The sequence below is a fragment of the Onychomys torridus genome, chromosome 18 (genome assembly GCF_903995425.1).
Source record: "Onychomys torridus chromosome 18, mOncTor1.1, whole genome shotgun sequence".
NCBI lineage: Eukaryota > Metazoa > Chordata > Mammalia > Rodentia > Cricetidae > Onychomys > Onychomys torridus.
Genome location: NC_050460.1, coordinates 45,227,115 through 45,254,711, shown reverse-complemented (window position 1 = coordinate 45,254,711; position 27,597 = coordinate 45,227,115). Strand labels below are relative to the sequence as shown.

At 46.7% G+C, this 27,597-nt stretch overlaps 1 protein-coding gene across 1 annotated transcript; it reads right to left on the bottom strand.

Moving 5' to 3' along the window:
- Positions 1-8,428: 8,428 nt before the first annotated feature.
- Positions 8,429-9,560, bottom strand: Atoh7 (atonal bHLH transcription factor 7). The gene has a single exon (XM_036168490.1). The coding sequence runs from the start codon at positions 9,558-9,560 to the stop codon at positions 9,111-9,113; it is 450 nt and encodes a 149-aa protein (XP_036024383.1). The 3' UTR covers positions 8,429-9,110.
- Positions 9,561-27,597: the final 18,037 nt, after the last annotated feature.

The window sequence follows — 27,597 nt, the reverse complement described above, 5'->3', positions numbered from 1 at the left end:
GGCACCAGATCTCATTACAGATGGCTGTGAGCCACCATGTGGGTGCTGGGAATTGAACTCAGGACCTCAGGAAGAGCAGCCGGTGCTCTTAACCACTGAGCCATCTCTCCAGCCCCTAATTCTGATTCTTTTACTCAAGCCTTCCTTTCCATTCCCCTGAGGTCCTGGGTTTGGACTTCCCTTCTTCCTTCCCCCTCAATACTTCTGACTTCAGATCTAGCAGCCTTCTGTCTGGTCTTCCTGTCTCTGGTCTTCCTGTTTCTTCCTGGCTGCTGCCTCCCGCTGATCCAGATCTCACCATCAGATCACTCATCCCCGAGTCATGCTCATATTACTCCCTTCTAAACCCACCAAGGCCACCTGAATCAGCTTTACCAGCTCTACTGTCCCCGAGTCTTCAAGCTCACCTCAGTATGACCCAAACCTTTGTGCCCAGGACTCAGAAAACATTGTGTGTGGCCCACAAAGGCCCTGCCCTCCAGCTGTGAGCCTCTCCTCTGCCTCTACCTGTAGCTGGAGTTATCTCCAGTCCCGCCAGGGCAGGCAGCCACTCAGACTCAAATAAACACACAGACGCTTATATTATTTAAACTGTTTGGCCTAATGGCTCAGGCTTCTTGCTATCTAGATCTTACATCTTAAATTAACCCATTTCTATGAATCTATACCTTGCCACGTGGCTTGTGGCTTACTGGTATCTTAACATCTTCTTACCGTGGTGGCTGGCAGCGTCTCCTGACTCAGCTTTCCACTTCCCAGCCTTCTCCTCTTTCTTTGTCCCACCTATACTTCCTGCCTGGCTACTGCCCAGTCAATACTTTATTAACCAATCAGAGCAACACATTCAGAGCATACAGAACATCCAACAGCAACTACCAGTCTCTACCTAGGGTATCATCTAAGCCCATCAAACACCACTGCTTCTTTGAGATCATGCCTCACCCCACAACAACCAAATAAAACACTTTCTTTGAGACCTCACAGCAACTGTCTTGAGTCTGGAGGAACAGAAGACAGCTTCGTACACAGATTTATATACTGCACAGACTCTGTGCCCTGGCTTGCCTGCCCTCAACGAGCCCACTCTTGGCTGAGGTTACCCACTTGCTGATGTAGATGGACTGGACTATGTGGTAGTAGGCATTTACTTTTGTGCCTTATATAGAGTAGGCATCAGCAAATATTTACTGACTTAAGAGTAATTTAAAATTCAATGCCGGGCAGTGGTGGCACACGCCTTTAGTCCCAGCACTCGGGAGGCAGAGGCAGGAGGATCTTTGTGAGTTTGAGGCCAGCCTGGTCTACCAAGCGAGATCCAGGGAAGGTGCAAAGTTACACAGAGAAACCCTGTCTCGAAAAACAAACAAACAAACAAACAAACAAAAAAGATTAATTTAAAATTCAATGTAAGTGTGTTTCCTTGGGAAGCAAACTGAGTCTAAGCAGACAGTCTTACTCTTGGCTGCACATTAGAATCTGCTAGAAAGCTCTTTAAAATTCCAGCATCCATCCAGTCTTTTACCCCAGCATCCAGGAGCAGAGGCAGATGGATTGCTCATCAGTTCAAGGCCAGCTGGTATACATATTGAGCTCCAGATCAGCCAATGCTGTACAGTAAAACCTTGTCTTAAATATATAGATAAAATTGCCAACACCCAGTCCACACTCCAGATCAATGAAGTAACTGTTTGTGAAACAGGTGTCCATGGCTTGGGTTTGGGTTTTATTTTTCATTTGCTTGTTTAAGACAGAGTCTTAGGTAATCCCTGAGCTGATCATCCTGTCCTGCCTCTCACTCTCCATTTGGAAGCCATAGCTTTTAAAGTTTTTCAGGTGATTCCAATGAGCAGCTAAGAGTGAGGGAAAAAATGTTTTCTTGCCATGATTTGATCCCCAAACTTACTGCAAGACGTCCAAAGGGTACAGGTAGCTCACAACTGAAGGGTTGGCATCCGTGCAGAAAGCACCCTGATCGCACATGTGGTGGGTACCTGAAAGAAGGAAAATGGGTGCATTTGTTTGTCTACTGTCTGTCCTCTGTTCTTCAGACAAGCAGCCTTCATGGAGCCCCTAGAGGAAGCTCAGAGATCTACAAACATGAGCAAGAGGAAGTCTCCATTGAAAAATTCCACATTGCCCCTCCAGCACCCTTCTCTCCAAACGATGCAGGGGCTCCCCATAGCCTGGTTAATCTGGGAACGGGCAGCAGAGGTGTGCTGGTTGGCATTTTTGTCAACTTAACACTAGCCAGAGTCATTTGGGAAGAGGGAACCTCAACTAAGAAAACGTCTCCATCAGCTTGGCCTGTAGGCAAGTCTGTGTGTGTGTGGGGGGGGGGGGTGTTTTCTTGATTAATAACTGATATGGGAGGGCTCAGCCCACTGGAAGTGGTGCCACCTCTAAGCAGGTGGTCCTGGATGGTTTAAGAAAGCAGGCTGAGCCAGGTGATGGTGTCACACGCACACCTTTAATCCCAGCACTTGGGAGGCAGAGGCAGGCGGTCTCTGTGAGTTCGAGGCCAGCAAAAAAAGAAAGCAGGCTGAGCGTGCCTCAAGAGCAAATTAGTCACCAGCATTCCTCCGTGGCTTCTGCTTCAGTTCCTGCCTCCAAGCTCCCGCTTCGTCTTCCTCCTTCGTGATGAATGAATCAGCTACCAGGAGATAAACACTCTCCTCCCCAAGCTGCTTTAGGTGGAGGTGTTTATTACTACAATAGAAAGCCAACTGGAACAAGAGGGAGACAGAAGAATCAGAATTTCTCAGCATATGAGCTGGCTTAGTCACAGCCTCATCTTTCTCGGTGTTCACAGTGGCCCGGAGGCAAGCAATGGGGACAGGCAGGGCTGGGGTGACACCTATCCCAGAGAATTCTTCCCCTAGGGGTAAAGCTGGCTTTTATAGGGACAGGTTCTCGAAGGACTCCTCAAATGATTCATGTTTGATTTCAAATGTTTACTTATATATCATTTTCTAACCGTAGAGGAGGGTTAGGGCTCCAGCTCAGTGATAGAGCACTGAACTGGACCAGATTCATTCGGTCGCTCCTTCCCAAGAGTAAAACAACACAGACAGCCGATAGTCACTCCGGACAAGCTAAGCTGCCAAGACTCCGAGGCTAGACCAGCTTCCCGGAAGAGGCTTAGACCAACTGAGGTACCCGGAAAGGACACTCTCCAACCTGCTGAGCTGCCTGCAGGCCGTGTAGTGTGCTCCAGGTTCCCAGCTCTATGAACTGTCCCCCATGCTGGGGTGGGCTTTGGTGATGCAGCTGTCTTAGAGTCTGCTCCTGTAAGTGACCCCTCAGGCATACTCCTGTAAGTAACTTTGGTCTGCCGTGGGCTCCCTATCTGGGGTGTATAGATGTGTATGTGGCATCTCACCAGGAAACGTCTTGTCACACAATAAATACGGCTGGCAAGATGGTTCAGTGAGTAAAAGCCAAGACTGAGTTCAATTCCTGAGACTTCCGTGGGGGAAGGAGAGAACCAGCTGCTTTGAATTGTCATGTATACACACGTTCGCATAGTAAAATGTTTGTTTTTAGTTTAAAAAATAAACCACAGAATATATTGTCTTGTGTACTTATCACCTTCTACTAGATTCTCAAGAGAATCGAGAACAGCTCAAATTCATAACTGAATTCTGAATGTCTCAAAATTATTTCATTGCTGCTTCATATCTGTAATTCTGCTACTGTTGTGCACTGTAATGTAAATATTTTTTAGAGATAGAGGTTTGCCAAAGGGGGTCTCAACCCACAGGTCAAGAACCGCTGCTCTAGACTGAGTTGGAATCAAGCACTGGAAGTCAGGGCAAGCAACCCAAAGAGATGAGAAACGTCCATTTCCTCTGTTTTTGTGTTTATAGTATGTCCAGGCTAGAGTGTCTGGGTCCTTCAGCAGCTCCCCGGCTCCACTCCGCATTTTTCTTCCCGGTCCCTGCACCCGATGCTCTGTCATGCTCACTGCTCCCACTGGTCTCCATTTGCCCTTTCCCGAAGCCTGTCCCTCAGCTTCATGAACCACAGTAATCAAAGCCTGAGCCCGGGACTCCTGGCTTGGTATTCCGATGAACCCTTGCAAATGACCACCACAGAATGAAGGATTGAGAGTCCTTCCTTCAAATAAATGTTTAAAACCTACTTATTGGAGAGGGATGCATGTTTCACAGCATGCACATGCAGGTCAGAGGAACAGTTTGCAGGAATCAGTTATCTCCTTCCACCACGTACATCCCAGGGATTGGACTCAGGTCATTAGGATTGGCCAGAGCCTTTACCCTCCATGCCATGTCACCGGCCCCACCTCAGAGGACTCTGAGGTCACAGAGTGCTTCATTTTCAAAAGCAGTTTTGAAATGTGATGCCGTTTGTTCCTGATCAATAGAATGGCTGTGGAGACTTGTGTACCTGCACGTGTGAGAAGCCAGACCGTCGTCAGATGTCCTCCTCAGTCGTTTGAGGCAGGGTCTTTCTCTAAACCAGCAGCACACTGAATTGCCTAGACTGGCTGGCAAGCAAGCCCCAGGGACCCCGGGCTCCTTCCCAGTGCTAGGATTTGTCTCTGTACCTAGCTTTTAAAAATAAAAAACCTAAAAGGCTGAGGTGAGATTCAGGAAATTGAGGCCAGCACCCAAACTGTTCTCCCTAATGGCAGCCATTTCCTACCTCCCCTCTCCCCCAACATACTCAGTAAATTGTGGGAGACCTGCTCCCACTTTTTCTCCCAGGGTACTCTTGAGGAGGGAGAAGTGAGAAATATTTAGATAGAAATATAGAGGGGGGAGAAACAGATAAACACAGGATAGCCTCAGGAGGGCCTGGATCAAAACCCAGGCCCTTTCTGTCTTTGCTAAAGCGCTTTTAAAGGAAATGCCAAGGGATGGAGCAAAAGACCTTCCCCCATTCCAAGACCTGGTAACCACGCCCATGGTCAGTCCATCCACTGATGCAGCCCTGCTGTGTAAAGCAAGTTCAGATCTCACTAGGAAACCTCTGTGGACCCCAACTGTAAAAGCTTTCTAAGATGGGATCTCTTTAATGTTAATTATGTGTATCCATATACCTATACTTGCCTGTCTGTATGTGCATGTGTGCTTTTTAAAAAGGGCATCAGATCTCCAGGAGCTGAAGTTTCAGGTTGATTTGAGCTGCCCTATGTCAGTGCTGGGAATCAAACCTGGGTGCTCTGCAAGGGCAGCAAGCACTCCTAACCAGTGAGCATCTCTCCAGCCCCACATGATGGAATCTTGAGCCTGTCTGCCCATGGGCTATTTATAAGTTGGTTATAAACTCGAAGCTGGGGCGGGGGTGGGGTGGGATGGGGGGAGCAGGAGGAGGGGAGAGAGGGAGAACTGTGGTTGGTATGTAAAATGAAAAAAAAATTTAGCAGCTAGGCGGTGGTGGCGCACGCCTTTAATCCCAGCACTCGGGAGGCAGAGGCAGGTGGATCTCTGTGAGTTCAAGGCCAGCCTGGGCTACCAAGTGAGTTCCAGGAAAGGCGCAAAGCTACAGAGAGAAACCCTGTCTCGAAAAACAAAAAACAAAAAACAAAAAAAAAGAAAAGAAAACAAGATAAATAAATAAATAAATAAACAAACAAACAAACAAATAAATAGAAATAAACTCAAAGCCGTTAGAGAAACCAAAGTATAGGCAAATTCCTTCATAATTGACTCAAGTCCTTCCAGGGTCCTTGGGTAACCTGGATGTGAAGTACCTCCTCCACTAGTGACTGAGTTGAAAGGCATGTCCCTTACCAGTAAGGCGGCCAGTCACCTGGGCTCCACCAATATTTGTGGAAGCATTTCCCGCCACAAGTTGCCTTTTCTTGTTCGAAGTGGATCCATGTTCCAGAGAGTTAATAACCACAGCACCTTACAAAGTCGACAATGCGGTGCTCATCAGTATGCTTAAAAAGTTGCTAATATCATGAGTTTTTTAATATAAAAATCTGTACCGTGCAAAAAAAATTGCATATTAGTTAAAAACACGTTCACCTCTCATTTCTGCCTAATTGTATTAGTTAGCATCCTTGACGTTTGCAGAGAACTGCACACACACACACACACACACACACACACACACACACAGCCTTTTGTTAATGTGGAAGTAATAGCCGCTTCAGACTCTCGGGAGCAACAGCCTCAAAACTTCAAGAAATAGGCAAAGAGCACATGCTCCAAATCTCTGAGGACTGCTCAGTAAATGCTGAGGGCAGGCATAAAGAAAAGGCTGCATGCCTTTGCTAGAAGATTTTTACCACGAGTGAATAGAGAAATTAAAACTGCTAAACATCATTTGACCATAAACAATTTAAGGCTGAGATACATGTACATTTTGTTTTATTTTATTTTTGAGATGGTCTCCCTCTGTAGCCTAGGCTGACTTAGTTCTCATTAAGCAGTACAGGCTGGCCTCAAACTCTAAATCTTGATGCCTCAGCCAAGGCTTCCAAGTGCTGGGATTATAGGCCACCATGCCTGGCTACGGTCCCCCCCACACACACACCCTTGGTGTGTTTGTTTGTGTGTTATTATTGTTGTTTGTTTCGTTTTGGGTTTTGGTTTTTGGTTTTTCGAGACAGGGTTTCTCTGTATAGCCCTGGCTGTCCTGGGACTCACTCTGTAGACCAGGCTGGCCTTGAACTCACAAAGATCTGAGAGCCTCTACCTCTGGAGCGCTGGGCTGGGAGTCTCCATCTTTAACTGCTCAATAAGCAAAATAGTTCAGCTTTTCCTGAGACACAATAAAATTAAGCAAGAATTATTTATTGGGGGGTTGCTATAGAAACACCATCAGTTGATGTTTTATTCCCAGGGCCCCCCAGGAGCTCTCTTAACACACACCACTGGTCCTGCACCGCTGAAGGGCTCAGGGGCCTGCAGCCCTGCCGGGATCGGCACAGGGCATGATCCTTCTTCTAGCTGTATAGGTTAGGGAAAGGATAGAGCTTCCTAAGCCTGGGTAGAAACAGGCGCTTGACTGTACTGATGCTTTGTGCTGTGTTATCATATAAGAAGTCAGTGGATTTTTTTTTAAAAAAGAAAGAAAATTATTTTCAAACGTGAATAGTAGAAAAAGTGCTGTAGCTGATTGTCAGGTCTTCCAAGACAGTGATGTTAAAGATTAACCCGGTGACTGATAATATATGAATATGGACTTCACAAAGGGGTGTGTGTGTGTGTGTGTGTGTGTGTGTTCATAGCATCTTCTGAGAGTTGTGGAGTCAAGGGGTTAAGCGGTTTGCTCTGTAATCTGCACTGAAGAATCAAAGTCCTGAACCATCATTGGCATCTTATTAATGAGCAGCAGATGAAAGGAAGACCGCCCCCACCCCCCAGCAGTCTTCCAGTGAAGGCCCACAATACCAGACTTTTTTTTTTTTTTTTTAAGATAAACCAGTTTCCCTCAATGGTTTGTTGTTGTTTTTAAGACAGAGTCTTAAGTAGTGCGGGTTGGTCTCAAACTCACCATCTAGCCAGAGATGACCAGGAACTCCTAACCCTCCTGCCCCCAACCTCCTGAGTGCTGGCTTCATAGCATACCACACTGAGAATAGAATTCAGGGCCAGGCCAGACCAACAGAGCTGTATCCCCAGCTCATGCTAAGCTAAGAAAATTGTTTCTATGGAGATGTCCTATAGATTTCTCTAATACACAAGGCTGTGTTGGTAGTTGGGCTTTGGAACCCATAACCAAAAGGATGCAGGGGCTGTTGCTTTTCTTGGCTTGTGATAAGTTCCTCATGCATGGAAAACTGCAGTGCCCTGATTTTCCTAGCCATGCACAGGTTATGCCCCAAATTCATGAGTCCTGTTGACCACAGTCACTCTAACGAAGGCTTGGTTGGTTCTTGGTTAATCAAACTTGTGAAAGCAATTCAAATCAATCCCATTTGCTCTCTTTTGACTAGGCACAATGGTAATGAAGCCCACATTGTTCCAATTGTCCAATTAAAAGGAAAGAACAAGCAATGTTAAGTTTTCTGTTATGGAAATGGGAATATTCTTCTGTGTGGATGTGCATCACTGTGTAGGGATGTGAATAATTATGTGTATAGATGTTCCTGCCCACATGTTGGAATGCATGTATCTGGGTATTTGTAAGGAAATTTAGTAACTGGTTTAGTAAGGAAACTAAATGTTGAATATTAAATATCTCAGTACCCGAAAGCTACATGTTATTTTAATTTAGTTTAATATCACTCATGGTGATTCTCCTGCCTCAGCTTCCGAGAGAGCTGGGATTATAAAGTGGGCCACCACACTGGATATGGTGGGATAGAACACTCCTTTTCTATATCCAGGAACATTCAGCAACCCCCGCCCCAGGCCTGGAGAGTCTCCAGAAAACTAGTAAACATGTAAGTTTAAAACACACTCACAGTAGTTGTATTTTTACAAAATCTATATTTTAATGTGTACACAGTTAAAAAAATACAGAGCGCTCATGTCCAAGTACTCTACCAGGCCCCTCCTCCCCTGAAAAATAAAAGTCTGGCTCTACCTACTGCATGCACACACAATACACGGAGCATAAATGCATTTACACGACAAGGTAGCTGCTCTGAACATACCCGAGACACCTAACATAAGTCCACCCGGTCAGAACAAACTTGCAGTTGAAGAAGCTATTTGTCCGATGACTCAGTACCAGCCCAATGCAACCCAATTCCAATCAATAAAGGATTGTTTTCCCCTTGAGACAGGGCCCCATATATATTCCTCCCCCTCCCGAATAATGCTAGGATTACAGGTGTGATCACCACCCTCTCTCTGCTAGGATTACAAGCACGATAACCAACCTCTTTCTGCCCGTTAGGTGCTGGGCTCGAACCCACAGCGTGGTGCACGCATGCTAGGCAAGCACTCTACCAACTCAATTAGACCCCAGCCCCATGTCTTAAACCAAAAGCGGTAGGGCATTATTTTCACAGCAGCCCCAGGTCATTCACAATGTCCATTCACGACACCTACAAAACGCAAGAAAAGCGGAGGAAGGGGGGCAATGAAATTATTTCATCCACGGGTCTGAAAGGCGAAGGACATTAACCTTAAAGGGGACTGACTTTTCTCCCTAAGACTCGCAGGCCACCCTAGAAACCCTGCAGCTTAGCTGGCCATGGGGAAGGGCTCGGGCTGGAAGCCGAAGAGCCTCTGGCCGTAGGGATCGGACTCCGCCTGCAGCCTGGCACCCGGGAACGGGAGGTAGGGGTGGTCTCGACCCCGCTGCTCGCAGCGCAGCCCGACCCAGTCCCGTTCGGCCTCGGCCAGGATGCGCGTGAGCGCCACGATGTAGCTGAGCGCCATCTGCAGCGTCTCGTACTTGGACAGCTTCTTGTCCTGGCCCCACTGCGGCACCACCCTGCGCAGCCGGTCGAACGCCGTGTTCAGCCCTTGCATGCGGCGCCGCTCGCGCGCGTTGGCCGCCAGGCGCCTGCGCGCCGCGCTCTCCAGCCGCCCGGGCCCCGTGCACGGGAGCGCGCGCTCGGCCGCAGCGGCGCACGGAGGCGCGCCGCGCGCTCCCGCCGGGGAGCCGTGGGGTTTGCAGGCCGACTTCATCCACGCTGCCGCTCTGCGTGGCTCCCGGGAGTGAATTAGGTCACAGTCGCAGTGACTCACGTGCAGTCAAGTCAATGCACGGCGGGCAGTGGTGGGCCCCTGGCTTCCGTCCGGCTGGGTAGCCAGATGCGGTTGGAAGTGATGCTCAGGGAAAAGTCATTTCTCCCCCTCACACTAACCACGGGAAGTTGAAAGAGGAGGAAACTTCCTTGCAGTTTGCTGCGGGTGGTTCTGAGGGTTGGGGATGGGGGTGGGGGGAGAAGTCCCTTGCAAATCTCTGGAAAAGCCTGAGGCTGCTTTTCAGGATGATGACATCTTCGAAGAAGCTCAGCTAGCTAGGTCAGGACCGCTCGGACCGCACGAAGTAGATGTCGGAGAGCGCTGGATGAAGCAGGGAGGGAGAAGAATTTATAGCCCGGGGCTCAAGGAAGGAACAGGTGGTGGCAGGTGGGCGGGCGTCCCTCCGCTTCCATCTCAGCACCTTCCTACCCTGGGAACTGCAGGGGGCAGGGAGAGCGACGCACAGCAAAATCCTGACATTACTGCCTTCGTCTGTTGAAGTTTCTCCAAAGCTATGTCCAACACTAACACACCATCTGGAGTGGCCTGGCCTGGCTGTCCCCAATAGAATAACAAGGTGGGGGTGGAGGGAGAGCGTGGTCCATCTTTTCCCATACCAGCGGGCAGCTTACATATCAAAAACAAAGCCCAGGTTTTTAAACCGAGTAAGTAGAAATCATTTGAGAGAAGATGCTGATTTTGACATTGTTCGGTGTATATGAAGTCTAGCAAGATTGTGCTTTGTGGAGAAGTGGCAATTTTACATTCTAAAATATCAACATTTTCACTTAATTTACTAAATCAATTCAGACTAATTAGGAAGTCCTAATATTGTTGCAGACCTGGAATGAAACTCTGCTGCAAATAATTTCCATGAAACAACTTACAATGTAGCCAAAGATGAACGTATCTGTTTTCAACTTGATACTGTTTTCTAATTATGCGATTGAGTTTGGCAGATTCCAATGCCTTGGCAGATTAATTCAGCATCTCTATTTCATTTCCTTGCTCATTAATATTTGTGGGGCACACACTAAAGTGATAACCAATCACTTCATTATTTAGCATTTAAATGCAACAACATATCTTCATGTACATGTACGTGCAAAATGGAAACATCTAAATAATTTGGGAGTTTCAAAAATAGTTCTTAATGAATTTCAATGTTTTAGTATGTCATCTGTTCTCAGAAACAGGAACAAAACATGATCCACTGCTGATAATTATTAGAGTTACACAGAGAAACCCTTAATTGTCTCTCTTTCTCATCTCAGCTTGTTTCTTGTGTTTCAAAGGAATCAAGAGGAAAAGAAATAGACTCCAAATAGCTTCGATACAACAATCCCTTCTGGATATTTCAAGAATGGCCGAGCAAGCTCTCTCTCTCCTTTTGAAACATGGGTATGTCAGCAATGTCCTCAGATACTTTTGTTGGAGTAAATCATTTACAAGCTCCTATAAATCAAGAGCCTTTTAACTTGGACCTGATTCCCGACCAGCATCTCAGACTACAGTCCCTTCACCCTGACTTCCATCATTTCCTTCCATAAATAGTTTATTAATCCCCAGCTGAAGGCACTGACGCAAAATGAAGCTGACCAACTTGAAGACAATGGGATGCAATTGAACATTAATAATCTTTAGAGCGACAGATGTTGGACACAGACTTCTGCACAGAGCCGCTGGGCTCTGTCACTCTTGAATCCTGACAGTCGTGTCGGGAACAGCAGTTCTGTGATGGGAACCACTGTGTTAGTCTTCAAAATGTCAGATTGTGTCTTTTAAGGTTTTCCCAGAAATCTGCTTTACTAATGCTATTGTTCCTAGTCTTCATTTAGCTTACTCTTCTCCCCAGAAGAGTCTGTCCTGCACTGTGGATTCTCTCCCTGCAACACAGCCCATTTGCGTCTTCTGCCCATTATTGTCCAAAGTATTAAGAAGATGTGCGGTTTTGCAAATTGTGTATCCAGGAGGTAGGCAAGATTTTGGCCCACTCACCAGAGAATCAGAATCACATAATAGAGAGAGAAAAAAAAAAACCACTGGGACACAAGCTACATGTGACATGAAATTGTCCCAAAGTTAGCAGGATTTAGTTAAAATAAAGGGCCTCAGGGGGCATCTAGTAATGCACTTTCCAAATGTGTCTTGGAGAATACTGCTACCCCACACCTGAACAGTTGTGATGAAAAAAATCATCATAGGAAAGTTTCTGAGACCCAGGCGAGAAGAGACATTGGCTTCAGCCTTGCCTAGACTGGTTGGAACACAGAATTCTGCTCTACATAGTTATTAACATCCCTTTGTATACCCTTTCAAAGGTATACCTGCTCTAGCACCCTCTATGCTATTTATTTATTTATTTGTTTGTTTATGGACAAGATTTTCTGGGTTACAGGCTGGCCATAAATAAATAAATAATACACAGCTGAAAATGACCTCCACCTCTAAAGTGCTGGGGTTACAGGTGTGTACCACCACACTTAGTGTTTGCTGGGAATCAAACCCAGAGATTCTGGTGTTCTAGGCAAACAATCTACTGTCCCACTCATATCCCTAGATGGACCTTCTGTTTGTCTTGTAGAGGAGAATACTTCAGTCCAGGGGTTGAGCACTATGCTTGGAAACTGGGAAAGTACATGGCTAGATTAAGAGAGGAAGTCAAGTCCCCTGAATCCTTTCATCTTGGAGATTTTAAAATTATGGGACCACTTAATTATGCCCCTCACTTGACAATGGGACAAGAGAGGTCCACCAGTGACTTCCCAAAGTCAGGCAAAGCACTCGTAAAAGTTTCAAGAATGTGCCGGGCAGTGGTGGCACACGCCTGTAATCCCAGCAGTCTGGAGGCAGAGCCAGGAGGATCTGTGTGAGTTCGAGGCCAGCCTGGTCTACAGAGCGAGATCTAGGACAGGCACCAAAACTACATAGAGAAACCCTGTCTTGAAAAAACAAACAAACAAACAAAAAAGTTTCAGGAATGTGTTTAGCCTTGCGGTTCTTCAAGATCAGAAAAGTTTAAATTACAACCCTAGTGTATAGGATAAGACCCAGAAAATACTAAGAACTCAGTAAATGGCCCAGAAGGAGAGATTGGGCCAATAAATTAGATAAACTGATCTAATAATAAGTATATTTCTAGTGAATAACCCATAGAACAATTTACAGCCCTCCTCCCCCAGAGAGAGAGAGAGAGACAGACAGACAGACAGACACATGGGATGGGGCTAGACACAGAGAAGAGACAGACAGACAGATACACACACACCTGCAGGGTGCACAAGCTGTCTCTGAATTTTGCATTTTATCTTATTTGTTTTGTTTTCGATACAGGGTTTCTCTGTGTAACAGCCCTGGCTGTCCTGGTACTTGCTCTGTAGCCCAGGCTGGCCTCAACTCAGATCCGCCTGCCTCTGCCTCCCTGAGTGCTGGGATTAAAGGTGTGCATCACCACACCCGGCTATCACTTCTGTTTTCTATCCACACAAACTGCCTGATGAGGCCACTGGCAAAGTACTTTGAGCCCATTGTGATTCAGAACGCTGCTTCATTATCTTTATATTTTAGGTGAGGAACACCTTCCACCCAGCATTTAGGAAGCAAAGGCAGGGGAACCTCTGTGATTTCTGAGGTCAGCCTGATCTACATAGAGTGTTCCAGGCCAGCCAGGGCCACATAGTGAGGCCCTGCCCTTAATTTTTTTTTTTTAATTTTGTTATTTTTTTTATTACTATTTGTGTGTATGTGCGTGCGTGTGCGCACGCGAATGTGCACTGGCACATACTATATGCATGTGTGTGTGCAGGTGTAAATGTCCACGCCTGTGGTGTCCTGCTCTTGTAGAGGACTGTCCTCAGAGCCACCACCTTCAGGATCAGCTGGGCCTGCTCAATAAAGATCATCACAACTGGGTTTACTGACAGCTGATGTTCCCCCTCAGAGGGAGGGGGCCATTCGACCCTTACCTGAGTATCCAACCAACTACCCCTCCAGTTACCTATGCAATTCTGCCCTCGTTGACCGAGACCACAGGGTCTCTGGGAGTGGCTCCATCTACACAGCCATGGAGAGTCATCATTCCTAGTGGGTGCAGACCTTCCAGTGGGGTTGCTCCAAGGTCACCCACCTCCTGCCCATACACTCTCACCCACTGCTCTGGGAGCCTCATGAAGTCATTGGTTCACCAGGGTGAACTGTGGTGGCCTCGTTCCTTGATCTGTCTTTGAGGCCATAGGGGGAGGAGAGGGTAGATGGTGTTTACATCTCCCCTGGGAATAAATTTCAACCCCACCAGCTCTGTCACACTCCTCCTTACTCCTGTGCGGCTGGGTCTCTCCCTGATCCTTGAGCTAGGCTGGCAGCCAGCAAGCCCCAGACAGTGTTTCTCCCCACAATAGCCCTGGGGCTGCATACACATGCAGCCACACCATGTGGGTGCTGGGGACTTGAACCCAGGTCCACAATGCTTGCACTATATGTGCTCTTATGCACCGAACCATCTCCCCAGAGAGTTATACCGTGCTGTGCTGACTTTCTGTCCTTCTCAGTACCTGGCCCCTCTAGGCTCCTTCACTAAACCACATGGTGTAAAACCTCCAGCGTACCCTGAAAGTACATGAAAGCCAGATAGTTTGTGTCCAGGACTTGTCTGACTCTCCTCTGGACTCCTGCCATCATCCTGTCCATAGCCCCTCTCTCTCTCACTCTTTTGTTTTGTTTTTGAGACAGGGTCTCTCTGTGTAGCTCTGACTGTCCTGGATCTCACTCTGTAGTCCAGGCTGGCCTCGAACTCACAGAGATCCTCCTGCCTCTGCCTCCCGAGTGCTGGGATTAAAGGCGTGCGCCACCACTACCTGACTCTATTTTACTATTTAAGCTATTTTTGTAAATGACATCTTAGGCCTGCTTTTGTTTTGGTTTTTTTGTGTGTGAGAGTGTGTGGTGTTTTGATGGTTTTATTTGTGTGTGTTTTGTGTTTTTGTGCATTTGTTTGTTTTGGTTTTATGAGACAGGGTTTCTCTAGGTAGCCTTAGTTATCCTGGAACTCTCTCTGTAGATCAGACTGGCTCGAACTCACAGAGATCCACCTGTCTCTGCCTCCCATGGGGCTACTCTAGGTTTGGAAGGGAAACTTCTCTATCTTTGATCTATCATATATATTTTTTTCTTGCTTTCCCTCCATAAGGCCTATCATAGCTCCCATGGTCTTGAGACCATCTTTCCTAACCCAGCTCATTTCCTGAAGGGAAATTTTGTGTCCTCTGCTTTCCCAAACTAACCCACCTGCTGCCTCCTTCATCATCCTTATCTGACATAAACAGCAGCATCACCTCCAACTGCTTTCTGCCATCTGACCGCTGCCCAAAAGTCTGCTGGTCACCTCTCTGCCCCACCGAAACTCGCCTCCAGCTTGAGTGTTCCTCATACTTGTCGCTTCAAGGGCAATGTCCCCAGGTTCCCCGCTGGCTCCCTGTGTCATTCGGCTCTCTCTGATGCTCTCTTTCCTTCCTTTTGTGTTTGGAAACTCCTGCCAATCAGGAGCTTCCTCTCTGTGGCTCCTAACTACACCCTCAGCACCCAGACTTACATCTAGGACAAAGCAGATGCACGAGAAATATGGTTGGAAGCTGGACACGGTACGCCTTTCTGCAATCCCAGCACTTGGGTGGCTGAAACAGGAAGAGCCCTGAGCTTGAGGATAGCCTGGGCTACCTAGTCGGCCCTGTTTCACAAAAAAACCTGCAAAAGATAGGGCCAGTGAGAACGCCCAATGGGTAAAGCACTGGCCACCAAGCTTGATGACTTGAGTCGGAGCCACATGTTGGAAGGAGATAACCAACTCCTGAAGGCTGCCCTCTGACCTCCACATACATACACAAACAAACAAATTAACATTAGAATAACTAAAAACAATAAATAAATATTAAATGGAGAAGGATGGATGAAAAAGAAGCTAGAGAACAAGAGACCCGGAGAGTGGTCCCCGTTCCCATAGTAACCCAATTCTTTTTCCTTCTTCTAACAGCCACTTTGTGGGGAACTGTGTCCTCCAAAAGTCACGGGCACAAACTTGCTGCCTTTGTTCCTGCTCTGAAAACATGACATCCGCGGTTTTCCAGTGAGCAGGTGGCTCCCTTCCCCAAAGGATGCTCTCAGTACCATCCAGATTTCAGGCAGCTCCTGAGTCAGCCCAGGCTTCACTGTCCCAGGACAGCCAATGATGTCCACTCCCAGCCTGTGGGAGAGGGTGTCTAGTCACCTTATTAGTGTTGTTTCTTTTGTTCCGTCCGCAGTGTTAGCACCTTGGCTGACGTTATTCTGAATGTCTAGACACTCTGGTCCCCGGAGTCTGAAGCTGGCCTGCTAAAAGCTTATCTTCACCACCCCGTGTGGCTTTTCCCTGGCTATGCCTCAGCCTCCGCCAGCAAGGAGAAATTAAAACAATACGATCCTGTGTCATAAGACGAAGTGAAAACTAAGTCAGGAGATGTCTGAGTGTCTCCTCTCTTGTATTCCCTGGCACCGACATACCAACCTGTTTAAGTGTTTCACACAGATTTTCGTCATTCAGTTGTGATTTATCAACTTGCTGTGTGCCGGGGATTGTTCCAGGCACGAGAAACAGAACTGAATAATTTAAAATTGGTGTCATTGCCATCTTTCCCTTCCTCCCTGTGTATTGTAAGTGCTCTGGGGGAGGGGCCAAAGTGCACAAAGTCTTGCTGGAGTGTTCAGTAAACCCACACACGCGGCCTGGTTGGCTGCAGCTCTTACTGGAAGCAGATTTTAAGCTAAGGAGACCAACCTCATCACCATAAACACCTTCAGGTGTGTGTTCCACATGGCCAAGCCATTGCCGTAACTGTAACCAGTTCAAAGAGCCAGCAGCTGGCATGAAGCCCTGTCAAAACATTAGCTGATTTGTGTCACGGTGAATCAAAATGTAGCAAGATAGTTACGGCTTCACTGCTCTGATTTAAACAGACAAACAAATAAACAAACAAGAAAGGTAAATGAGGATGTTAAAAATAATGCTAGATTCTGATTTGTTTTTGAGCAATTTTTGAAAAGGTTGTACTTTTATGTTTATACGCATGAGTGTTTGTATGTGTGTGCACCCCATGCATAGCTGGTACCTGACATGGTCCAGTTAAGGACACACTGGATCGCCTGGAACTGGAGTTGTGACAGGTTGTGAGCCACCATATGGGTGCCTGGTATTCTGCAGAAGCAGGAAGTGCTATTAACTGCTGAGCTGTCTCCCCAGACCCCAAAATCCAAGTTTAAAAGATCACATTTATTTATTTCTATGTGTTTGGGTGCGCACACCGTGGTGCACCTGTGGAGGTCAGAGACTAGCTCTCAGGAGCTGATTCTTCCCTTCCACCATGTGGGACCAGGGGATAAAACTCAGGTTGCCAGGCTTGGTGTCCAGTGCCTTAACTCACTGAGTCAGCTCAAAAAGACTGCTAAAATTTAATATTTTAAAAACCAGTGGTACTTATTCAAGTCGTCTGTGCGTGCATATTTAAACTCACCTGCCCTGTTCATAGAGAGCTGGGGGGAAAGGTTTTTGAGACTGGGCCTCAAGTATCTGAGGCTGGCTTCAGGCTCACTTGGAGTCAAGGGTGACCTTGAACTTCTGATCCTCTTTGTTTTCACCTCCTGGGTGCTGTGGGCATGTGGGTTTCGGCTGGCCGCTGTAAACCCCCAATGTGATGATGTCACCTTCACGCACTTGCTCTCTCTCAATTAGGCTGCTCCAACCATCTCTACCTATTTGCTATTTGTTCTTTTCCTTTTGGTTGTACATAAACTCACTCATTTAAAACCAAATGTACAGCAATCTCAGGTCATTCTCTAGACCACTCAGAGCTCTGGGCAAGCACCCTATTTCATTCTCTCAGCGGCTCAGGGAGGTCGGCACCATCACTGATGCCGTGTTATTTTATTTTGTTTTAATGTGTATGTGTGTGAGAGTATTATGTGTGGTATACGCACATATATGTGTGCAGGGTTATGAGCCTGTATGTACACTACAAAGGCCAGAGGAAGACACTTGAGTGTCCTGTTCTGTCACTCTCTCCCTATTCCTTTGAGACAAGGTCTCAGACTGAACCCGGGACTTGGATGGTGGCCAGCAAGCCCATCAATCCTCTCCAGCCTGGCAGCCGGGCTCCAACACTAACAAACAGACTCAACTTCAGCTAGTCCAGGGACTCCCAAGGCATCACACCCCACCCGAACAATGAGAGGATGCTCTGAGGTCCTCCCTGCCCATTAGGAGAAGTTTGTGCAAATAACCATAAAATTAAACCCACCCAGGGAGGGCCATTGATTTGCAATTGGCACAGCTTGCCAGATGCTATCTAGTCTAAGAACTGCCCTGGCTTCTCCCGCAATGCTGTCCATCCCTAGCTTTGCAGGGTGTGTTCCCAGCAGGGAAGGAAGGCCTCTCCATTAATGGTTGCTGCTGGACCTTGAGTCTTGGCAGGTTTCCCATATGTTGCAGGAGAGAGGCCAGCTATGTCCCCCGGTGCTGGAGTCACCCTCTTATCTAATTCTGGGGCCCGAAGCCATCCCCAGGAGATTAGAGCCGCTCCTACCCGCAACTAATTAACAAGGTGGCCTTCTGCTTCAGGAAGGGAATGAGAGCGGAAAAACAGAGAATGCCTGATTAAACTGGGACCCCAGAAAGCAGACTCAGAAATCACTGATGCATGCGGAAGACATCTCTAATGGGTCACGCCGGTTCTATGCCTGAGACCCAGAGTTCTGTTTCTTCTCAGCCTCTTTGTACTTCCAATCTTATAGCCGTAGACACCACACACAATTTAAAATGCTACACATGGATGAGTCTATCATCCCACCAATCCTTATGCTCAGACGGTAAAAACACAGGGACTATTTCAAGATGCTTTTTTTTTCCCCACATGGGACAACCTGAAGAGGATTAGATGCTCCCCACCCCTCACCTGCACAGTGCAGAGCGAACTTCTGGATTCAGAGCCTGGTGTTTGCTTTTAATATCAACTGTGAATCTAAATATTTATACTACTGTTACATAGAAACAAAGTTGCAATTTTTGCTAAGGAACTACCCTCAGAATTTAGTCTCTTCTGTTACCAGTGGTCTGTTTTGTCTTTGGAAAGAAGGAGGGCCCGATTTGGGCAACTGTTGTACTGAGGGGAAATTGAATGAAATTAAAATGATCGGAAGTCAGAGCGCCACAACACCTCTGTGCCACCAACTTTTGACATTCTAATTAGGATACATGCTTATGCAAATCAAGGCTGTCACTCTTCCGCACCGCAGCCCCGCGCCTACGATTGTTCCTGAGACGTTCCAGTGATGCCGCCGGCTGGTGACATGATTAAAACTCTCCCAGAATTTGAGAGCGAACTGGGAGGTAGTCTCCGGAGATGCCCTACTTTGTGGGCAGCCTGGCACAGCTGTGCTTTTGTCCTGCTAGACACCAGGACGCCTTGGATTTCGCCCATCAAGCAAAATAGAATGTGACACTCAAGTGTTCTCAAGCTCTGGTCCTCAAGAGTGGAGTGGGAGAGGACAGCCAGGACGGGTCCACCACACAGGCCTTGGGAAGTGCGTTTGCGGGGTGAGGCCCGGCAAGGAGACAGAACGTTTCACTTTGGGCATAGAGGAAACAAAGTTGCTTTGTGGGTAGGTAACTGTTGACAGTGCATGATGGACATGTGGCTGGGAGAGGGGCATGTTTGAAATAAAACTAAAAAGTGAGGCATACACTACCAACAGAGCATCTAGCATGGTACCAAACGTCAACTTTTAAAACTTTATTTATTTTTATGTTATGTGCCTTGCTGTTTTGCCTGTATGCATGTCTGTGTGACGGTGTCCTCTGGAGCTAGAGTTCCAGACAGTTCCAAGCTGCCATGTGGGTGCTGGGAATTGAACCCAGGTCCTCTGGAAATACAGTCTGTGCTCCTAACTGCTAAGCCATCATCTGTCCAGCCTGCAAAAGTCAATTTTTTAAGATGCCCACATGCAAAAAAGCACAGCTTTAACTTTAATGATAATAAGGGATAGTTTATTCTGGAGTCAAATCTGAATGATCATGGACCAGAAACACAGATTCAGGTTATCTCAAATTCCAACTTGGTAAAACAACTTCATGAAGGAAGCCAGGAAGTAGTGGTACACACCTTTAATCCCAGCACTCGGGAGGCAGAGGCAGGAGGATCTCTGGTCTGCCAATCTGCAGAGCAAGTTTCAGGACAGCCTGGGCTACACAGAGAAACCCTGTCTCAAAAAAAGAAAAAAGAAGAAGAAGAACACACACACACACACACACACACACACACACACACACACACACACACAGGAGGGGAGAGAGAGAGAGAAAGAGAGAGAAAAGAAAGAGGGAGGGAGGGAGAGAATCAAGTGAAGGGCAAAAGAGCCTCACATATGGAGACTCTTATAAGTAAGATAAGTGAATTCCCCACACCATGCTTCCAGAGGGTAGCCTGAGGTAAAAGTTAACTAATCAATCACTCCATGTCACAAAAGAGTAGCACAGGCTGACAAGACAATTCTGAGGATAAAGGTACCCATCACCCTGCCACCAAGCAGAGACTTGAGAATCTCCAGGACCCACATGATGGAAAGAGAGAGCCAACCCCTGCAATGGCCTCTAACCTCTTCCACGTGTGCATGGACACACACACAAATAAATAAATGGTTTTTTGTTTTGTTTTGTTTTTTGTTTGTTTGTTTTTTGTTTTTTTTTAAACAGTGAAACCCCTTCGACTCCAAAAGAAACATAAATGAATCTCCCACATTTAAAAAAAAACGAGTTGGGGGCTGGAGAGAGGGCTCAGTGGTTGGGTTCGTGTTGCTCTTGAACCCAGAGAACCTGGGTTCAGTTCCGAGCACCCACATGATGGCTCACAACCATCTGTAACTCCCAGGCACTCGTGTGGTACCCATTCATACATATAAAATAAATCTAAAAGACAAAAAATGTATAAAGAGCACTAGTTAACTATTTCCCTCATGAGAACCTGGCAGCCATGGGTTGAGATGGGATGGGATGGGAAGCAAAGCTGGTAAGCCCAATGCTTTGCACAGAAGTTTTTAAATATGGCCTAGCATTCAGCACAGGAGAGCTAGCTGCAAGCCTTAGAGATCACCAGTTCTCCACAGTGCAGAAGGATACTTTCTCCTCCATCTTCTAGGGGTGCCCAAGTCTGATTTGACAGTAATTAATGGACTTGTATGAAGCCACCCCAAGCAGGCTGAGGCAATGCTTCCTAGCTTTGTTAGGAAAATGGAACAGAATTGGTGTGGGCTAATTAATTGGTCTTCAGGTAGTAACTACATCAAAGATATCTTGGGTATCCTGGGAAGCCTGAGAGAGCCAACCAGCTCAAGATTGATGAAGGGCTACTGAGGTCAGGCTTCGAAACACACAACCATCTGCCGACTCTCTGGGGCTGGTACCTGCAGAAAAGCAATTTCAGAAGAGCAGGTGCTGGCTTTTAACTTAGCCCTGCCCTTCTTTTATGCTGAAATCATGACTTTAGCTGGGAAAAGCCTCCAGTTGGCCGGTGAGATTCACAAACTGTCTACTGTACCTTAAAATAGCCTGGCCCAATGGGATTGTAATAACCTCGGCTGACTACCGCCCGAAGTCACAGACCACACATCCCTAGCCGCAGCCACTCTGGCCTCCCCAGAGTGTTAAGCAGCATCAGGACACAGCGAGTCCTAGGCACCATTCCAGAAGACTGAAAACCAAGGAACACTGTCGCCCTCCAAACCATGCACAACTACAAAAGAAAGCGTGTGGCCCATCTTGTCTGCATAGCACGGCTGAGAGCCTACAAAGTCCTTGGAAGATGACATTTGCAAGTCCCTTGTAAGTTTCTCCTGGCTCAGTGGGCTGAATATTTTTAATTCTCTGTAATAATGATCCATGTGTTTGGTGGCAATGATTCAAAGACATCTTTGCTCCTTTAAAAACAAAATAAGGGCCATCAAGACAGCTCAAACCCCACTCCCAGTGACATACTTTCTCCAACAAGGCGAATCCTTCTAATCTTTCCCCCAACAGTTGTAAGGGTGGTTGTCTGTGCTTTACTCCTGAAGCACTGTCCCTAGTAGGCAGCAGGTAACTGCGAGGTACCTGCCCCCTCGCCAGGATGTGCCTGAGGGGTGACCCCTCAAGACATGGGATGCATACATGATCGCTCTCTTGGCTACCTCATGGTCTTGGATGCTGGATGCTGGTGCTGCAGATCAAGGCAGAGTTCTCCAGAGAATGGTGGACCGTGCCCCGCCCCTCCTGGATCCTGCGACCAACTCCCTTATGCTTTTTGTGAGTCAACCCAGAATAAAACCCTGCTGTGGGATGTTCTGTATGTCAAATGTGTTGATCTGATTGGTTAAAATAAATAAAGTGCTGATTGGCCAGTAGCCAGGCAGGAAGGATAGGGTAGGCGGGACAAGGAGGAGGAGAATTCTGGAAAGTGAAGGCTGAGGCGGAGAGATACAGCCAACCACCGCCATGACAAAAAAGAGATAAGGTAATGGTAAGCCACGAGCCACGTGGCAAAGTATAGATTAATAAAAATGGGCTAAATATAAGAGTAAGAGCTAGAGAATGGTAGGCCTGAGCTAATGGCCAAGCAGTTTAAATAATATGAATGTCTGTGTGTTTATTTTATAAGTGGGTTGTTGGACTAACAGGGCTTAGTGGGGGCTGGAGAGAAGGTCTCCAACTACATAACCCTTTTGATTTTAATTGCTTCATTAAACAGTTCCACCAACTAGGGCCCAAGTATGGGAGCCATCACATTCTAACTACTCCACATCTTACACACACACACAGAGGCACTGGCTTACACATTTACGAATAAAATGTAACAAGTTAAAGAAAGAACTTCCCTTGAGAAGAGAGACGTGCTAGAGCCCCCGCTCACACAGGGAGGGCCACTCAGGGAGTTGCTTCCCTGGGATTTGACCACGCTCAGTCTTCGACACTTAGAGGTTGCTACACTCTCCTATAAGGAGCTCAGGTAGCAGTAGACCTCATCACTGTTCACATGATGCTAGTTTTGCTGGCTCAAAGGATGCCAGAGTTATGGGATATGGAGGCTCGTGCCAAGATTTCTAAAGAGAGCCTGGCAAGCCTTCTTATGTGACAGGTCAGGGTCCCTGCAGACAGCCCCTCAGAGGCTCACAAGAAGCCAGAAATGGGCTGTCAGTAATGTGAAAGGACTACCCAGGAAAGCTGCCACCAGTGAGTGGGGCAGCCCAGGAGAGTGGCCACGTGGGCTGCACAGGGCAAAGCTATAGAGGTGGAGTAGCCCAAGTCCTTTCGAGCTCACATCATGCCGCTGTATCCACATAGACCAGATGCTGGCCATGGGCCCACGGGATTTAATGTTTGCTCAGCTGTCTTTCTGTCTTGCTTTGGTTCCTGACTTTGGGGAAATTTTTCAGAATGTCTATACCAATGGCCCCAATGTACTATGGTTCCACTTGATACTTTCTTGACTTATGGTGGTGTGAAAATGATATACATCTGGTATAATATGTACTTCAGATCTTGAATTTGGATTTTCCCTCAGAATAGTAATGTGTGGTTCTACACTCATGTTGTTGGTTGTTTTTGCTCTTTCAGGGGGCGGGGATGGGTGGGTGGGTGGGGGGGGAAGCGCCACCTACCTCCCAAATAAATCATAACACGGAGCCTTATTCTGTTTTTGTTTTTGTTTTTTTTCCCCCTAGACAGGGTTTCTCTGTGTAGCTTTGGCGCCTTTCCTTGAACTCACTTGGTAGACCAGGCTGGGCTCGAACTCACAGAGATCCGCCTGGCTCTGCCTCCTCAGTGCTGGGATTAAAGGCGTGTGCTACCACCACCCGGCCTTATTCTTAATTATGAATGCCCAGCCTTAGCTTGGCTTGTTTCTTGCCAGCTTAATGTTCTAGTGGAAGCCCCACCTCTCTGCCCAGACCCTGCCCCTCAGAAAGTCCTGCCAAACACGGCTCCTCCCCCAGAGATGCTCAAGACCACTCCCACAGGGTATTTAAACTGTACCCCAGAAAACAGACAGGTGGTTTTTCAGGCTCTTGTCCCTTTATCCTCTCTGGGGGGGCCGGAGAATCACCCAGGAATGCTTTACCCATTAAACCGGGACTTTTTCTAATTTGGTCTGATTTGGATTGCTGCGTCAGCAGAGAGGCTTATCAGGGTCCAAAAACTTTTCACTTTCCTTAACTTAAATTATCCTATCTACCTTTTGCCTCTGGGCTTTTCCCATTCTCTTACTTCTGTAAATCTTACTCTTACTCTGTGGCTTGCCATGTGGCTGCGTGGCTGGATGGCTGGGTGGCTGGGTGGCTGGGTAGCTGGGTGGCTGGTCCCTGGGTCCTTCTCCTTCTCTGGCCACTTCTTTTTCCCTCCCAGATTTCTCCTTCTATATAGTCTCTCTGCCTGCCAGCCCCACCTAATTCCTCTCTCCTGCCTCCATATTGGCCGTTCAGCTCTTTATTAAAACATCAGGTGTTGTAGACAGGCTCAGTAACGCAGCTTCACAGAGTTCAACAAATGCAGCATAAGCAAAAGTAACACCCCTTAAAATAACATTCCACAGCACACTCACGTGAAGTTGGTAGCAGTAACAGATGGAAGTGCCCGGTCAGTCATAGGCGTTCACTGGACAATGGACACACTACAGTGCACTGCGTTCCTAAGTGTGATGTTTGGCAGGTTGGGGGAGGGGGCTAGTTCCTTTTCTGTCGCTGTGATAAAACACTTGGTGAGGAGCCTATGGAGCTGGCAGACCTGGACTTTTTTACCTGAAGGAGTAAAACCTAATTCTCTGAGGCTGGCGAGGGGGAGCTAAACTTAACTCTCTGGGGCCAGCAAGAGAAAATACACACACACACACACACACACACACACACAATCTTAGGGTCTCTATCATCTTCCATCCTCAGTTCCTTATTTCCTTTCTTACCTCTATCTAGATGTATCCCTTCTGTCCCTCTTGATGCTTTCTTTCTAACTAATTTTGTTCTTTCCCTTACAGCTTATATACCCAGCAATATCTTTCAAGAAATATAAAAATTACAATGTGGTTACATTCTATATTTTTAAGTGAATGATTGTAATGAATACAGGTAAAAAACAGCATGTTTTCCATATCCCTTACATGATTAAACATTGTACATTTACATAAACATTAAACATATTACATGGGCTGGAGAGATGGCTCAGAGGTTAAGAACACTGGCAGTTCTTCCAGAGGTCCTGAGTTCAATTCCCAGTACCCACATGGTGGCTCACAACCATCTGTAATGAGATCTGGCGCCCTCTTCTGGCCTGTAGGGATACATGCAAGCAGAACATTGTATACGTAAATAAATAAATAAATGTATAAGTAAATAAATCTTTGAAAAAAAGAAAAAAAACATACTACAGGTGAAAAACAAGTTGACCCAAGAACCCACATACATGCATACCCAAGCAACTTGTTATAGATTAACAGAGTGTGAGCAAGCAAGGTATTTTTCTCATCCAGTTCTTTTGCTGGCAGGCTGCATTTTACAGTTACAAAGAAAGGACGAATCACTTCTTCTTCTTCTCCTTCTTCTTCTTCTTCTCCTTCTTCTTCTTCTTCTTTTTTTCTTTTTCTTTTTTCTTTTTTTTTTTTGTTTTTTTGTTTGTTTTTTGTTTTTTGTTTTTCAAGACAGGGTTTCTCTGTGTAGCTTTGCGCCTTTTCCTGGAACTCACTTGGTAGCACAGGCTGGCCTCGAACTCACAGAGATCCGCCTGCCTCTGCCTCCTGAGTGCTGGGATTAAAGATGTGCGCCACCACAACCAGCTACCTTGTTATTTTCCAGCTATGATACACTCTGAAACCTGTGAACACATCTCCCAACATGATTAAGCTAGCTGGGCTAATGGGACTCCGTTATTTTTCTTTTCTTTCTTTTTTCTTTTCTTTTCTTTTAATTAAATTTTTTTTTTATTCATTTTACATACCAACTACAGATCCCCCTCTCACCCCTCTTCCCACTCCTCCTAGCCCCTCCTCCTGCCCCGCCCCCTCCCATCACCCCCCCCCCATCCCCTCCTCCAAAAGGGTAAGGCCTTCTGTGTGGAGTCAGCAAAGCCTGGCACGTTCAGTTGAGGCAGGACCAAGCCCCTCCCCCTCAATTGTTTTTCTTAATCCACAGTCTATTCGGCTCCTCAATAGAAACTCATGTGTTCTAGCTGTGTGACACTTCCTTGTTTTATTATTTATCCTCTGCAGCCTCTGCTTTGTCAGGGGCAACATTTTATCCTACCTTTACCTAGGTTAATTCTTCCACGAAACTAACCTCTACCATAATCCCTTATTATGTTTATTAAAATCCCTCACTCCTCAAAATTCTATTTAAACTGGCACTACTACTGTATAGAATCACTGATTCAGTTCATCAGTACAGCTGGGATAACAGGTGTGCACCATCGCATCCGTTTATAATGTGGTACCAGGGGTGTAACGCAGGGCTTCATGTGTGCTGAGGGGGTCCTCTACCAACTTAGCTACCTCTCCAGCCCTTTCACCTACATTAGACATCTAAGAGGTAGTGGCCACAGTAAAATGTCTGGGAGTCTAGGAAAAAAACAAATACAAGCATACAACTTTTTCAAGATTTATTTTTATTTAGTCATGTGTCTGTGAGAGTGTATGTGTACATGTGTGGTTGCACATACCTGTGTAGGCCAAGGCCAGAAGAGCATGTTGGATTCCTCAGAGCTGGAGTTACAGCTATGTGTGGGATTCACAGCCTGTGCTGGGGTCCACATTCCATCCCTCATGATTGCACAGGAGTGCTCTTAGCCACTGAGCCATCTCTCCAGCCCCCTGTTCATATCAATTTTATGCATAGCCCCCAATTGGAAAGCAGGGAAATCATCACAAACAGAAGAAAGCATAAACAAACTGTAGTACATGACCAAACCACACATCCCCCTTCACAGAGCCTAGCCAAAGAACTGTACATACATTGATGTATGATCCAGTCCCTGCTGGAAAGCCTGCCTGTGATTAATTAACACAGCTAAGGGAATTCCTTAATGCCGCTAAAAATAAAGTTTGTTTTGGTTCGCCTTTAAAAATTAGTGGTGGTTTTTTGTTTGTTTGTTTTGTTTTGTTTTTCTGTGGTCTCAGCAACCCAACTTGTCCTGCATACAGTTTGTATGTTTAATTAGGGATCCTCCTTCTGTGTCTCCAATTAGCACCATGACAACTGTTAAAATAACTCCTTTAAAGCTCCATTTAGTATCAGAAGTGCACAACCAGGTATAATTAATTCATCATGAATAAATCATGGATGATTGACTAATCTGTTTATTGCTAACACATTACAGAACAGCTCCCACCTGAGCACAGCTAATTTTTCTCTGCTGGACAGAGCCGGAAGCTGATACAAAAACCAACCCGTGCAAAAGTGCACTTTTCAGCAGCAAGTCCATCGGTGCCTTCCAAGAGCTCCTGAGTTGTTGCATTTAAATGCCACTGAGCCGCATCGGTGACTGTCAAGAGAGTGATGGAAATGGCCGCTACATCTGGAAGCCTGAGCGCAGGACGAGCCTCACACTAACCCGTCGCCTAGAGGGACTGACTGTTAAAACTCAAAGTACTGACCTCAGTCCTCAGAGCTCCAGACCCGGGTGGTCCAGAAGAGGGCTGGTGATTTTGCTTTTCTAGCAAGTTCCCATATGTTGCTGATGCTGATGGAGGGATGGTGCCCAGGGAACCTCCCCTCCCTTCCTCTTCTGCTAGGGATGATTTACAATTGCTGTGATTCCCAAGTCCTTTCTAAGATTCTAACAGGCTTCTGAAGCAAGGCCTCAGGGAGCCCGTGCTGGCTGGATAGCTGCCCCCATTGGCCTTGAAATTCTAGTCCTGCAGCCTTCCCCTCCCTGGTGCTAGGTGTACAG